Raw genomic sequence first — 16,897 nt, forward strand, 5'->3', positions numbered from 1 at the left:
GGGGTGGCTGAGGAGGCTTTCGAGTCAAGTTCCTCCAGCCATAGCTCCGGTGTCTGACCAATGCGCCCATCCTCTTCCTGCTATTCTGGCTGCCCCAGCTTTTTCTTGTGAACCCACAGCTTTGGAGGACGACTCGGCACCGGGGCCTGACGTGGATGTTCCCGGGGTTTGGGAGGAGCTGACTTGGGGGTCTTGGGCATCATTGGACCCCGCCTGGGTTTTCAGACTCTCCGGGCGGGGCTTGCTGTAACAAGGAGTGGGGTTTTCCTTTTCCCCCTCTGCGTACGACTTGGATTTGGGTTCAGCTCCTTCCCGGTTCGGTTCCGTGTCCCTGCGGGTCCTTTGGTCCATCCTTTCAGAGGTTTTCGGCTTCCCACATTTCTCCGGCTGAGGTGCAGGCAGCGATTGTGGCTTACCTTGAGTCGAGTCGAGGACAAGGGAGGGGGAAGAAGTATCGTGCGGGCTCCGTTAAAATCGTGACATTAACCAGGATTTCTTAGGACTACTGCCATGGATTACTGATTACAGACATAACAAAGTGCATAGTGACCCGCTGGAAAATTGAAAACAGTCATTAACAATGGAACTTTGTGTTAAATAGAGAATAAACGGGAGACCGCGTGTGAGCCAGTGCACGAGGCTTTATGTACAAGCGTGTATGAGGAAAAAAAAATAGTGAACGGTGATTCGTGGAACAGTGAAGTGGAACGGGTATCACAAAAACATATAAGTTGGAAGTGAAGGAAAATCGTGCATAGAATATTATAAATATAGAATACTAGAAATATGGAATAGTGGCAAGAGGCAGCATCAGTGGCTATAAATCGAGTAACTGGAAACTAGTGACATCAACCTGGGACAACAAGAGGTCACCTGTACCGACCGGGGATCAGCTTCGCTACTCTACGCTAAGTACCTGCCATAAAGTTTGAACAAAATAACATACATAATATTACAAATATACGGCATACAGTACATATAATATTATAAATATTATATATATAAATATATACATATAATTTTATATAGAGTTAAAAGGACTGACATCAACAAGTGATCCATACAGTGAACCACAAATACAACACAATACATCAGACAATGGAGAGGTGTGGCGAGTGTTCGGGAGTACTGCGAAGACGTAATGTAGGCGTAACGTGCTGCATCTGTAACATAAGATTTCACCTGGGCTGTACAGAATTATCTCCAGGATGCACAAAAAGGCAAGGAATTTACTGGGTTTGCAAAGATGACAGATTAATGTTAGAGAACATAACTAAACTGATGAAAAACATTCCCGAGTCACAGAGATTATCATTCACAGACAGGCTACCAGTGATATATGCGGACTGGGAAAAGTCAACATTGGAAAACGATCAAAACTCAGGAACAGATAGTTTAGAGAACCGCAGCAGTAGTGTGGAGGAAGAGGGTATTGTGGTACAAAATAACAGCAATATTGCAGAACCAGGTAATATAAACGATGAGAGCAACAGTGAGACAGAGTGCATAAATGAAGGAATTGCGGACGAAAAACGGAGATGGCTCCAATAACGAAGTAGACAAGACAAACACAGATATAAGTACTTTGAAAAACGCAAAACCGGAACACATTTGCAAATTCTACACTAAAGGAATATGCAAATGTGGAAAATTAGGAGCAAAATGCCATTTTCTGCATCCTCGAAAATGCAGGAACATGTTGGCGAGGGGTACATGCCGTTTTGGAACAGGGTGTAGATACTTCCACCCTAAATTATGTCAATTTTCAATTAGGGACAAGAAATGCTACAATCTTCAGTGTCCGGAATTCCATGTGAGAGGTACACAGTGTTATAGACGGGAAGATCAATATGACACTATTGGAAACATTTTAGAGGAAGGCAGAAACAGAGTAGTAAATATAAGAGAGAGGAACAGTCAGATGGAACCACTACAGGATTACAAAGGGGAAGGGAGATACCCACAAGACTGGAATACAAATTATCAACACGCACAAAGGTACTACACCACACACCACCCGTCCTACTACCAAAACTGGACGAAATCACTTCCAAAACAACACACCCTGGAGGAAAACACAGTGGCCTCCTTACCAGAGCCTCAGATATTAACACTAAGTAAGGCTTCCAGCACTTCCACTAACACGATAACATCATTTATATTTGCCAACATCCAGGGTATAAAAACACGCAAATCCAACAAAGTCCACTTTATAGATGGTCTCCTTCATGAGGCAAATGCAGTGTTTGCAGCCCTAACAGAAACCCACACAAAGGACTACCATGATGGTGAAATATGGATCTCAGAGTACAATCTTTTCAGATGTGATAGGAAACACCGGCTTCAGGGTGGGGTCAGCCTCTACATCAAAGACACACTCATCTGTACTGAGCTGCTAAACACCTTAAATGATATGGTGGAAGTGCTGATAATCAAAATAGAGATCCTAAATGTAGTTATTGTCCTTGTATATAAGTCACCGGAGGCAAACCCTCGGCAGTTTAAAGACCAACTAATGTAAATAGAACACTGCTTGGAAAGCCTCACAAATCCAGCTCCGAACATCATCCTGCTTGGGGACTTCAACCTACGGCACCTGAAATGGAAGCACCTGGCTAATACAGTAATATCAGAAAGAATACCAGGAAGTAGCTTAAATGAACAGGCACATGCAAATGACCTGCTACGGATGTGCGACAGGTTTGCCTTAAACCAGCAAATAGTAGAACCAACTAGGAAGGAGAACACGCTGGACCTCATTTTCACTAATAATGATGAATTGATCAGGAACATAATGATTACAAATACCTGTTACTCAGATCACAACTTAATTGGAGTTATGACAAGCATGGGGAGTAGACCTTCAAAACCAGTCCCGATTCCCTGAGGAGGAGATTTCAGCAAATTCAACTTCAATAATAAACAGATAAACTGGGAGCAAATAATCCAGGACTTCACAGAAATAAACTGGGAAGAATAGCTAGAAAATGCAAACCTGAACCAGTGCCTGGAAAAAATAAGCTCAGTAGCACTAGAAATATGTTCAAACCGCATACCCCTAAGAAAAATGAGGAGATGCAGATTGGAACGGGAACGTCGTTCCTTATATAGGCGAAGAAAATGAACCGGAGAACAACTTGAGAGTCGCACCCTATCTCAAGAACGGCGAAGAAGGTTAGGTAGAGAAATAGAAACAATTGAACGCAAGCTACAAGAATCATACAAAACCCAGGAGAGGCAAAGAGAGCACACGGCCATCAGTGAAATAGAGAGAAATCGGAAATATTTTTTCTCCCATGCAAAATCAAGATCAAAAACCACATCTAGTATCAGGCCCCTGCGAAAGGGAGATGGAACTTTCACCGATGACAACAAAGAAATGAGCGAGCTACTGAGGAAGCAGTACGACTCTGTTTTCAGCGAGCCATTAAGCACACTAAAGATTGATAGCCCCAATGAATTTTTCGTGGATATGATACCAACATCAAATCATATATCAGACGTCACCCTATCCCCACTGGATTTTGAAGAAGCCATAAACAGTATGCCTATGCACTCTACACCAGGCCCGAATTCTTGGAACTTCATATTAATCAAGAACTGTAAAAAACACTATCGCAGGCCCTCCACATTCTGTGGAGACAAAGCCTAGATACTGGCGTTATCCCTGACATACTAAAAACAGCAGAGATAGCACCACTTCATAAAGGAGGAAATAAAGCAGAGGCAAAAAATTACAGACCGATAGCACTAACATCGCACATTATAAAAGTTTTTGAGAGAGTGCTAAGAAGTAAGATCACAAAATACATGGAATCACAGCATCTCCATAACCCCGGACAACATGGTTTCAGAACAGGGCGCTCTTGCCTGTCACAGTTGCTGGACCACTATGATATGGCATTAGATGCTATGGAAGACAAACAAAACGCTGATGAAATTTACACAGATTTCGCAAAAGCTTTTGATAAATGTGACCATGGTGTTATTGCACATAAAATGCGTTCAAAAGGAATTACCGGAAAAATAGGCAGATGGATCTACAATTTCCTGACCAACAGAACCCAATGTGTAATAGTCAACAAAATAAAATCCAGCCCATCAACCGTGAAGAGCTCAGTCCCCCAGGGTACTGTGCTTGCTCCAGTACTTTTTCTCCTCATATCGGACATAGACAAGAACACAACCTATAGCACTGTATCATCCTTTGCAGATGACACTAGGATCTTCATGAGAGTAGGCAACATAGACGACACGGCAAACCTCCAGTCAGATGTAGATCAGGTCTTTCAATGGGCTACAGAAAATAATATGGTGTTTAACGAAGATAAGTTCCAGCTCATGCGCTATGGAAAAAATGAAAATATAAAAACGGAAACCACGTACAAAACTCAGTCAAATCATAACATAGAACGAAAAGGCATTGTAAAGGATCTGGGTGTACTCATGTCGGAAGACCTTACCTTTAAAGAACACAATAAAGTAGCCGTCAAAACTGCAAGAAAAATGACAGGTTGGATAACAAGAACTTTTCACACTAGAGATGCTATACCGATGATGACACTTTTCAAAATGCTTGTGCTCTCTAGAGTGGAGTACTGCTGCACAATGACAGCCCCTTTCAAAGCTGGAGAAATTGCTGACCTGGAGAGCGTGCAGAGATCCTTTACTGCTAGAATCCACTCGGTAAAACTTCTAAACTATTGGGACCGACTAAAGAGTCTAAATCTGTACTCCCTTGAGCGCAGGCGGGAGAGATACATAATAATTTACACATGGAAAATATTAGAGGGGCTGGTCCCAAACCTGCACACAGAAATAACATCACATGAGACCAGAAGACATGGTAGGATGTGCAGAATACCCCCGTTGAAGAGCAGAGGTGCAACAGGTACTCTGAGAGAGAACTCTATCAACATCAGAGGCCCGAAACTGTTCAACTCGCTTCCGCTACACATAAGGGGCATAACTTGCAATCCCCTCACAGTGTTCAAGAGAGAACTGGATAAGCACCTCCAAAGGATACCTGATCAACCAGGCTGTGACTCATACGTCAGGCTGTGAGCAGCCGCGTCCAACAGCCTGGTTGATCAGTCCAGCAACCAGGAGGCCTGGTCGACGACCGGGCCGCGGGGACGCTAAACCCCGGAAGCACCTCAAGGTAACCTCAAGGTAAGGTACCTCCTGCGTGACCCGGGTTATGCCTCTATTAAAGATCCATCTTTCTTCAGTTTTGGGTCTTCGTCTCCATACTGGGTTCATTATGAAGTTCCGGAGTTGTCCTGGCTAACGGACTGCCCTATGTTTTCGCTGGATGCTTGGGACATCTTCTGTCGTACCTGTACACTTGAGTGGCGTGAGGTGTTGACTGTGTTCCAGGTTTACCTGCGGGTGATTTTGCACACCTTAATGAGTGCCTTTTCGCTCCGGCTCTTCTGCGGGATGTTGGCGTGGTCTTTAGCTTCATGTGCAAGTCCCCTTGCACATGAAGACTTGCGCACACGGGTCTCAATGGTTTCGGTCCTTCGTTCCTTTTCCTTCCTTGAGCTGTCTTCGGATTGCCTTATGGAGGATGTAGAGGTGCTTGGGGCCTTTCTGGGTCTAGCGCCTTTGCCTCACTGCTCGTGCATCGTTTGCACTTTTGAGGCTGTTTGCGCTGATCCTGCGTGATGCGCTGTTGTGGTTTCTCGCTGCACGCCTCACGTGTCGGCAGGTGGTGCTCGCTTCCTCCTTGGAATCTGCTTGGGCCCTGGCTCTTAGATTGTCTTTGCCCTTCTGTCCGTTGTTGTTTGCTGCTTCTGCAGTCGAAAAGTATATGCAGGCGGCCTCTTCCAGCTGCCGCCCGATGTCCGATCTGTTGGTTCTCCGGCGGTCGAGGGTGGGTTCCTTCTGGAAGGGTCATGCAGGGCCTGCGGTTCCGCCCATCGAGGTGGGCCACAGGTGGCACTTTGAGAACCGGAGCACCCTTTGGTCCCGTCTGTGTGTGGTCGGTGCACAGAGCGAGCACTGTGCACAGGCCCAGTTCTCGTAAGGGGCACCGGCCCTTTCGCAATTCGCCCTATTGACGGTGCGATGGGGGGGCGGGAGGCTTGCTCTGTTCGCTCATGCCTAGTCCCACAATTTGTGGGCTTTTTGGGTCGTTTCTCGCAGCCTTTGGTGGCATTGGGTGGCTCCTCCTCCTTTGGGGGGGGGGGGCTCGAGGCTGATAAGGCAGGCTTCTTTTCATGTGCTCTGTCAGGTCGTCTTGGAGTGGGTGCACTTGGGCGTGGTCGAAACGTCGTTGTCCCTCAGGTGGGCTTCCCGCTAGTTTCCAATTCCGAAACAGGACTGTGCGGACCTGCGGTTCATTTTGAACTTGTCCCGTGTGAACCCCTGGGTTTTTTGCCCCTCCTTTCAGAGGACCACTCTGTCCCAGGTCCGGCTTCTGTTGGAGCTGGGTACTTGAATGGTGTCCCTGGAGCTCAAGGACGCATATTGGCATGTCCTGATTCATCCCGGGTTCAGGGACCAGGCTCGGTTTTGTTATGGGGTATCAGAGTTACAGCTTTCATTGTCTCCTGTCCAGGATGAACCTGGCACCTCGCGTGTTCACACGTCTTACCCGGGTCGTGGTGGCCCATCTGCGTCTGTTAGGTGTTCGGGTATTAGCTTACCTCGATGACTGACTGGTTTGGGCTTCCAGTCGGTCCGTGTGTCTTCTTGCGAGGGGTTTAGTGCTTTCCCAGCTAGCGGAGTTCGGGTTCCTGGTGAACTGGCGGAAGTCGCATTTGGTTCCTTCCCAGGTTCGGACTTGGCTGGGCCTTGTGTGGGACTCTCGTACCGCTTCCTTGTCTCTTCCTCTGGAGTCTTTCATTTGGCTGCTGTCCTGCATGCGCTTCTTTCTGGGGGCTCCTGGGTCACCTGGGCTCAAGGGTCTGTGCGGGAGCCTGAACATTGTGATGATGGTCTACCCGCCGGGTCGGGTTTGGCTTCATCATCTGTTCTGGTTCCTTCGGGAACATTCCCTCTGCCTCTCTCGCGATCACTGGGTTCGACTCTCCGGGGACCTTACGTCGGCTGCTGCGTCGCCCTCTTCCTCTTCGGGTTTTACAGGGTTCAGTGCCTTGGCGCCTACCCGAACCCTCGCTCGATACGTTCATGAACGCGTTGTCTCTGGGCTGGGGCTTTGTGACCTGTGCTCACCAGGCCGGCCAAGGGCTGTGGGGTCCGTCCTTCCGTCGGGCCTACAGCACAGTGTGGGAGTTTGCGGTGGTGGGGTCCGTCCTTCTGTTTGGCCCACAGTACAGTGCGGGAGTTCGCGACAGTGGGGTCTGTTTTTTCATCGGGCCCACAGCACGGTACGTAGTTCACGGCTGTGTGGTTTGTGCTTCGGAGGGTTTGGGTCACCCGTGGGTCAACGATCAGGCTCTATTCAGACTGCTGTCGGTGCTTCGTTGCCTGAACCAAGGGGGGTTCGATGCGGTCTTTGGCACTTTGGGCTTCAGGTGACTTGCCTGCTGAGTTCTCGGGGTTTGTCTTTTTCTGCGGTTCACGTCCGGGGGGGGTGGGCCAACATCCTGGCGGACGTCCTGTCCCTGTTCGTTTCCCTGTCCACAGAATGGACAGTCGATGCCGACTTACTCAGTTGGTTATGCCAGGCGTTTGGCCAGACCTCTTCACGTCAGCACGGTCGAGGCATCTTCCGGTATATGTGGCGCTTTTCCCCTACCGCGAGGCTTTCGGGATCGATGCCTTTCGGCAGGACTGGTTGAGGTGGGGTTTCCTGTACCTCTTTCCCTGGTTCAGCTGATGCTCCAGGTCCTGGCTCGCTTGGAGACTTACCCAGGGCGAGTAGTCCTGTCGGCCCCGTGATGGCCGGCCCAGCTATGGTTTGAAGCGCTGCTTGCCCAGTGTCCTAACCCAGAGGTTTTTCCGCAGCTCCGCCTCTTTGAGAAACTCGCCCCAGTCCGTTATGAGACTGGTTCGTTCTTCTCTTTGAGTCTTTGCGTTTGGCATTTTTTACTCGAGTTTATCACCATTTGTATGGTGATCAGGTGGCTTCATTGTTGGTATCCCACTGACGGGCTTCGTCTCGGCGGCAGTATGAAGTTTCCTGATGGTCCTTCGGTTTCTTTTTGACTCTTCGTCGTCGTACTTCACTTTCGGTTAGGGTGGTGTTTTCCTTTCTCTCGTGGTTGTTCCTGGACAGTCATCTTATGCCGAATACTGTCACTTCGTATCGTGCGGCACTGGCAGAGCCGCTTCAGCTGTCTTTTGGTATAGCTGTTACTTCTGCAATGTTTTGTGAGTTGTCTCGTGCGTTGTTTTATCTCCGGCCCGCTCATGTACCACCTGAGCCATCCTGGTCTTTATAGAGTGCTCGCCTACCTCTCTTCTCCTCGGTTTGTTGTGGCCCCTTCAGTTCAGGATTGTTTTTCAAAGGCTCTTTTCCTGTTGGCATTGGCCTCTGAGGGTTGGGTTGGGGAGCTTCATACTCTCCTCCGGCACAAGGGTTTCTGCTCTCTCAGTCATGGAGATAGGTTTGTTTGTTTGCAGCCTTCTCCTTCTTTTCTGGGGAAGAATGAGACAGCTGCTCTCTGGAGGGGTCCTTGGGTTGTTGATGCTTGGTTGGTCTGACTGGGGGTGCATCATGTGTTGTGTCCGGTTGCAGCCCTCTGCCGTTATTTGCCCACCACGGCTTCTGTGTCCAGCGACGTGCTTTGGGTTAATCCGGGTTCCCTTCTTTCCTGTTTACGGGTCGTCCGTAGGGTTATTAAGGCTAGCCAGCCTGTGGTCTATCCCCATCCGCATGGCGTTTGTAAGTTCACTGCTCTTACTGCTGTCTTTTGGAATATGTCCTGGGCTGATATTCAGGCATGGGGTTTTTGGCGGTCGAACAGGGTCCTGGCTGCATGCTACCTCGTTAACGTTCCTGGGTCTTGTTGGGTCTGTGTCGCTTTCGGTTAGTGGCTGCAGCCCGTCTCGACTTCGAGTTGAGGTTTGGAACACGGACCACCTCCCGGGTCCTCTTCTTATCTTAGTCTTTGATGAAGTAGCTCTGGGGAGCCATAAGGGCTTCACCCAGAAAACCAGCGTTGAATGTAATGAAACTCCGTTTTCTGGGTGAATCCCCGAGGCTGTCCGGCAACCCTCCCTCCCTCCAGTCGGCGGTTTTCGCGTCTTTTGATATCCAGCCTTGGAACTGAGGTGTGGATCGCCGGTGCGGAAGTCTTGGGACCCCCCCTTTTCCCCCTCCCGGGGAGGGGAGAACTGTGCAGACATGAGGGGCAGTTTGTGTGACGTCATGCTCATTTGCTCGTTTTCAATTGAGGGAGTTCTGTCCACTTGCTCTATTATTTTCATTGGTTTCTCCAGAATAGCGGTTTGTTTTGAGGCACTTACCTTTCTGAGTGCCTGTCCAGGTTGATGGCAGATATAGAATGCTCCAAAATCACATATGCATTTCTATGCGCAATAGGACATTGGAGTATTTCTATAGCCTGGATATCTCAGCCTGGATAGCTCCGGGGAGGCTCCAAGACTCGCCCAGAAAATGGTGTTTCATTACATTGATTACTGGTTTTTAAGAAAACTCTACTGTATATGTTACTGATTATTATAAAATTTGTATTATAGTCCATATTGATCAAAATTACTCATGCAAGTGCTCGTTTGATAACTTGGATCAAGCAACTTGTTTCTTGAATTACCTTTGCTACTGTTTGTTCCTTCTATAATTTTTCTTGCTCTGTATATTTAACATTTACTAACTGACATTTGCCTGTAGCAGTTAGTAAATGCAATTTTTATTTTATTTACTGATAAGAATTGTCATTTTTATTCTTCAGAATACAAGAAATTTATTTTCTCTGCAGATACATTTGACAGTGTGGGTCGATATCTAGATCAAGCAGAAACGCCAATGTTCCAGGCAGACGAGGCTAAAATGTGCCTAATCGGTCTTGCAAGAGATATTCGTGGATTAGCTTCTTCATTTAGTTCAAAGCCATCCTACATGATGCTGTTTGACTGGTTGTATCCTTTAAAAAAGTCAACAACAAGAAGTTTATTATATAACCCCAGTAGGGAGACACTTTATAACGTAGTTGTGTTTATTTACTTTATACTTTCTATTGAATTTGAGTCGTATCTTTCCCTGGTAGGTTTTAGAACCCGTTCAAATTGTTGGTAGGAAGAGTTGCCTCTTCACTGTTGACACCCAATAAGTATTAATGCACTTATTTAAAATGCAACTACAGGGATCCTTTGTTGACTAGGTAAGGTGCAATTCATTGAGGTAGTTTAGAGATACAAATTGAGTATTTCAGAATTGTTTAGCCCTGCGGTCACCATGTGTGGATCGCCTTGGGTAATGTGTTCATCATCTTATGATGATTTACCTTTTGCATCAATGGCTTCAACAGCTTACTGGTGTCTCCCAACAGACTTGGAATTATTTAGTAGGGCACATTTTGTCTTCTGGTCCCCAATCTTACAGATGCAGCACTTTCCTGGGTTAACTTTAATTTCGATATTCTTTTTACTTTTGCATCCAGATAACTTGCTTTTCAATATATTTCATATTTCATATGGTCTATAAACAAAAAATATTTTGTTTTGGTCTTGACTCCTATCACATTATTATTATTTTATTTTATTTTATTTTATTTTATTTTATTTTATTTTATTTATATACAAGAAGGTACATTGGGTTTGTGAGAATACATAGCATAGTACAGTATTTACACTCTTGTAAAGCCACTAGTACGCGCAGCGTTTCAAGCAGGTCCTTAATCTAACAGATAATTTTAAGTAGGTAAATTCTAGCAGAATTAATAAAATGATAACAAATACATTGAAAGAAAAAAAATGAGATGAGAGAGATTAGTAAGTATATTAAAAGCACATTGGTATATTAAAGCTCTGATTGATTACATTGACAGCTTGATTGGTAATTTAAACAAGATTAATAGACACCATACAGCAGATTGACAGCACATATAAGAAGACAGCAATGATCACAATGAAAACATGAAAGATATTATGACGGGAAATGGGAACAAACCCATTATTTGTATTAGTGCAGGGGGTAATGATGTTGGGCGAGTTAGGAGTGAGGAACTAATACAGAGATTCTGGACAGCCATTGAATTAGTTAGGAACAAGGGAGGAATCCCGATCATATGTGGTATTCTTCCAAGAAAGGGAGTGGGAAATGAATGGATGTCGAGGGAACTTGGTGTCAATTGCCGGCTGGAAAGATATTGCAAATCTAATGCAATATCTTTCATAGACAACTGGGGACACTTCTATGGAAGAAATGAAATGTATGGTTGGGATGGGGTGCATCTATCGAGGGCTGGGGTTGTTGCTGTTGCAAACTTGTTGGAACCAGTGGTTAGAGGCGTTTGTTTGGGTTTAAACTGTTAGTAGATAGTGGTATGGGAATTGATTTGGAGGAAGGAGGTAATAAAAGTATGTGTTTGAGGGAGAAAGGAATTGGCAAAATGATCAGGGAAATTGAAAGGCCTCAAAATAACAATTCACTTATGGTATATTACACTAACAGTAGAAGTCTAAGAAATAAAATAAACGATTTAAATGCTCTTGTCTGCACAGAAAAAATAGATATCGCTCTAACCGAAACGTGGATGAATGTAGAAAATAGAGAACTATTAGCTGAATATTAAATAAATGGATTTTAACTATTTCACACAGATAGATATATTAGACGAGGAGGGGGAGTAGCCATATATGTTAGGGACAATTTGAAATGTAGTCTCAAAGAGGGAATCAAAACTGAGCCACACACAGAAACTATTTGGATAGAATTAAACGGAAAAGCAAATAATAGTATAATAGGAGTTATATATAGGCCACCAAATTTAGACAGAATGGAAGCAAAGCATCTATGGGATGAAATATCTAGAGCATCTAGATCTAACAGTATTTATGTCATGGGTGACTTTAATTTTAGCGGAATAAACTGGTTGAACAAAACAGGGAATAATGAAGCAGAAGATTTTCTAGAATTAATTGACGATTGCTTTCTTACGCAACACATAAAGGAACAAACGCGGGAAAATAATATTTTAGATTTACTGTTAACTAACAGGGAAACACAAATTAATGACATCGAAATAGGGAGTGAGCTAGGGAACAGTGATCATAAAGAAATCAGATTTAGCATAGAATGGAATAGATCTGTAGGAGAAAATTTTGTTAAAGTACCTAATTTTCGAAAAGCTAATTTCAATAACCTAAGAAATTTATTGGGTCAAATAGATTGGAAAGTCTTGGGTATGGGGTGTGGGCCGGTCTTGGAGTTAGACGTGAACCCAGCGATAGGTGACGTAAAAGGGGTTTTCGATGTGGACTCAAAATATAACCTATTTAAAAATATTCTAAGCGAAGCCCAGGAACGTAGTATACCATATAAATTGAATAGATCGAATACTAATGATCCAAAGTGGATAACAAAGGATCTGAAGAACCTTATAGGTAAAAAGAGAGCATGGTACAAAAGGATTAAGAATGGGGAAGTCATTTTAGAACAGGAATTCGTACAACTGGTTAGAAATACTAAAAAAGAGATAAGGAAAGCAAAAAGAAACTATGAAGTTCGCATAGCAAAGCAAGCAAAGACAAATCCTAAAGGTTTTTTCCAGTTATACCGGACAAAGATTAGGGAAAGGATAGGTCCATTAAAAACTGAGACAGGTCAAATAACAGATAATGATGAAGAGATGAGTAGTATTTTTAATAAATATTTTATATCTGTATTTACTAAAGAGGAGCTTAACAATATGCCTTCAGCTGAACAAGTCTATGTGGGTGGGGACGAGGACAGGTTGACTAGTTTAGCAGTTAGCAGGGAGGATGTAATTAAACAAATAGTTAAACTCAAACCAAACAAATCCCCAGGGCCGGATGAAGTGTTTGCCAGGGTGCTTAAAGAATGCAAAGAGGAGCTTTCCGAGCCACTGTCTACCATATTTAATAAATCAATAGAGTTAGGCAGAGTTATGGAAAGTTGCTAATGTGATACCAATTTTTAAGAAAGGAGATAGATCACTTGCGTCAAACTATCGACCATTTAGCCTAATGTCTATTGTGGGAAAGTTACTTGAATCGATAATTGCAAATAAAATTCGTCTTCATCTTGAAAAACACAAATTAATAAATGAGTCGCAACATGGTCTTACAAATGGCCGTTCATGTTTAACAAATTTGCTATCTTTTTATTCCAGCATAGTTGAGGCAGTTGATAGTGGTAAGGATTGTGATATCGTGTACCTTGACTTTAGCAAAGCTTTTGATACAGTGCCACATGAAAGACTGATTAAAAAAATAGAGGCTCATGGTATTGGAGGTGCTATATTAAGTTGGATTAGGGCATGGCTATTCCAAAGGAAACAGAGGGGTTAGTATAAATGGGGTTAAGTCAGAGTGGGAAAATGTTGTAAGTGGAGTGCCTCAGGACTCTGTCTTGGGACCTCTGTTGTTTATAATATATATCAATGATTTAGATTCAGGTTTGAGTAGCAACATTTACAAATTTGCCGATGATACAAAAATCGGCAGGGAAATTAACATGGAAGAAGACTCACTATCACCTCACTATCACCTTCCTCTGTGGGTAGTTAGCTCCGGGGAGCCGATGGGGCTTCCCCCAGAAAACCAGTGTTGAATGTAATGAAACGCCATTTTCTGGATGAGACCCGGAGGCTCCCTGGCAACCCTCCCTCCCTCCAGTCTGCGGTTTTTCGCGTGTTTTGACATCCAGCCTCAGAACTGATGGGTGGATAGCCGGCGTGGGAGGTCTGGAGCTCCCCCTTCCCCCTCCCGAGGAGGGGGGAGCTTCGCAGACAGCGGCGCGGTGACGTATGACGTCATACTAGTTTGCTTGTTTTCTGTTGAGGAGTTCTATTCACTAGTTCAGGTTTAGTTAGCAATTTTCACCAGAATAGGGGTTTGTTTTGGAATGCTTACCTTTCTGGACGCTTGACCCGGTCGATGGCAGACATAGAATGCTTCCTACCACACGGGGGTTTCTATAGGCCATTGCTCCCCTTGCCTCTCTGAGGGGGCCAGGTTCTGGCCATGGTCCCCAGTAGGCCCTAGAACTCCATACACATGACTGATGCCAAAGTCTGACATTAGCATATCAGCCTGGTAAAGCTCTGGGGAGCCTCCGGGTCTCACCCAGAAAATGGTGTTTCATTTCATTCAAATCTGGTTTTTTAGTTCATTATTAACAGTATTTAGTGTATGTGGGTTGGGGTTAGAGTAGATGAGGGTAGTATCATCAGCAAACAAAATAGGTTTCAGAATGTTAGAGACATTAGGCAGATCATTGATGTACTGTATATAAGAAATAGGAGAGGTCCCAAAATGCTGCCCTGTGGCACTCCAACGGTTATTGGTAGAGTGGAAGAGGTTATATTATTGATGGCTACACATTGGTGTCTATCACTAAGATAGGATTGGATATAGTCCAGTGTATGGCCTCGGATTCCATAATGATGGAGTTTATGTAAGAGGTAATTGTGATTAACAGTATCAAAGGCCTTTCTCAGGTCAATGAAGAGCCCAATCGGAAACTCATTTTTGTCAAGGGCTGAGTAAATTATATCAAGGAGACTAATAATTGCATCGTTGGTACTCTTTTGGGAGTGGAAGCCAAACTGACAGGGGCTAAGAATGTCGAATTTTACGAGGTAGGAGTAGAGCTGTTTACAGATAATTTTTTCAAATATTTTTGATAGTATGGGTAGGGTTGATATTGGTCTATAATTGTCTATGTCTGCCGGATTACCTCCTTTATGAACTGGCATTACTCTTGCTTTTTTAAGGATATCAGGGAAGGTATGACACTCAAGGGATTTGTTGAACAGCAGAGCTATAGGTGGGGCAAGGGCATGGGAGGAGCTCTTGTATACAATGGATGGTATTTCAATGATGTACCCAGCTTTGGTTTTTAGTGAGTGTATGATGGACACAATATCTGTCGGGTTGTCTGGTGAAAGGAGAAGATAGTTTGGATAGCTGCCTGAGAGATATGTGTTGATATGTGTCTGAGGGATTTTACTGGCAAGGTTAGCACCAACCGATGAAAAGAAGCTATTAAATTCATTAGCCATTTCTAAATCAGATGACGGTGTAAGGCCATCCTTAGAGAGTGTTATCTGGTTGTGGGAGTGTTGTTTAGTTCCTAGGATATTAGAGATGGTATTCCATGTGCTTTTCATGTTGCCTCTTGCTTCATTGAATATAGTCTCATAATATGAAAGTTTTGCTTTTCTTATGATACTGGTAAGCACTGATGAGTACCTCTTAACTACTTCCTTTGTAACTAGGCCAATCCTAAATTTCTTTTCATATTCATGTTTTTTGTTGATTGATTTGATTATGCCACTTGTGAGCCACGGGTTATTTTTTCTTTTATCAGTTACTTGTTTGGTAAGGAGGGGGCAGTGTGTGTTGTAGAGGCTTAGAGTTTTGGAGAGAAAGAGGTTAGTTAATGAGTTTATATCCTGTGTATTATTAAATTCAGATTCCCAGTTAATATTGTGAAGTGCATTAGAAAGATTGCCTAAAGCTGATTCACTGTGTAGCCTGAATGAGAGTTTCTTGCTTTCTGGTGGTGCTGTGTCCATGTTTGCTATGAGGAAGGTAGGATAGTGGTCAGTTGTTCTGTCATAGATTACCCCAGATGTAAGGGGAGCTGTTATATTAGTCCATAGGTGATCCAGGGTAGTGGCAGATGTTTGAGTGACTCGGGTGGGCTTGATGATTGTGGGGGATTAGCATACAGGAGTGCATGCTGTTACGGAAATGGTCAACTTGAGGGTTGTTTTGAAGACCCAGGTCAATATTGAAATCACCTCCCAGAATGATGTTATTTTTGTTGAGATTGTTATTTATGATAAGATTCCTTACATTGTCTGAGAATGAAGCTATGTTGGTATTAGGAAATCTATAGATGGCACCGATAGTCAGAGAGGATTTAAGGGATTTACTGGAGAACTTGGCAAAGGTATATTCACAATAGTCGCCTCTATCACTGATGACACTATTGCAGATGAAGGTATCTTTGTAATATATTGCTGTACCACCTCCTTTCTGGGGGGAGCCCCGTCGGCTCCCCGGAGCTTTACCGGCTGATATGCTAATGTCAGACTTTGGCATCAGTCATGTGTATGGAGTTCTAGGGCCTACCGGGGACCACGAGCCAGAACCTGGCCCCCTCAGAGAGGCAAGGGGAGCAATGGCCTATAGAAACCCCCGTGTGGTTGGAAGCATTCTATGTCTGCCATCGACCGGGTCAAGCATCCAGAAAGGTAAGCATTCCAAAACAAACCCCTATTCTGGTGAAAATTGCTACCTAAGCCGAACTAGTGAATAGAACTCTTCAACAGAAAACAAGGAAACTAGTATGACGTCATACGTCACCGCGCCGCTGTCTGCGCAGCTCCCCCCTCCCCGGGAGGGGGAAGGGGGAGCCCCAGACCTCCCACGCCGGCTATCCACCCATCAGTTCTTCGGCTGATGCTATAGGCACCGGTTATGTGCTCCGGCTCCAGTGGTTGTTTCAGCACTGTACCTAGAGTGTGGTGTCTGTTTTCTAGGTGGTGCGTGAGCCGGGTGTGATTCTTCAGTACTCGGGCTGCATGCGCCTAGGGTTCCCTTCCCTAGGTGCCCTGTAAGTACTGCCCTTGGGGCTTGGGGCCACCTTCCACAAGTTCCTTGGGTCCTGCCCCTGCTTGGCCGTTTACCGCTTGGTTTTTGGCCGCTCTTTGTGTGCTCGGGTGTTCTGTCACCCTTCTTCGCCTTAGAGTAAGGGGCAGTGTTTGCACTGGTGGGGCGCGGGGTACTGTGCAGCTTGTCTTTACCAATCATAGCGGCCGGCTCTGTT

General features: G+C 44.8%; 1 protein-coding gene across 1 annotated transcript in view; it reads left to right on the forward strand.

Annotated features, from left to right (window-relative positions):
- Positions 1-16,897, forward strand: part of LOC138360325 (exportin-7-like) — a 215,790-nt gene that overhangs the window by 123,807 nt on the left and 75,086 nt on the right. Inside the window, exon 5 of the mRNA XM_069320244.1 lies at positions 9,855-10,014. Coding sequence (XP_069176345.1) covers positions 9,855-10,014 — 160 coding nt within the window. The remainder of the gene's footprint in view (positions 1-9,854; positions 10,015-16,897) is intronic.

The sequence above is a fragment of the Procambarus clarkii genome, unplaced genomic scaffold (assembly GCF_040958095.1).
Source record: "Procambarus clarkii isolate CNS0578487 unplaced genomic scaffold, FALCON_Pclarkii_2.0 HiC_scaffold_107, whole genome shotgun sequence".
NCBI classification, from domain to species: Eukaryota; Metazoa; Arthropoda; class Malacostraca; order Decapoda; family Cambaridae; genus Procambarus; species Procambarus clarkii.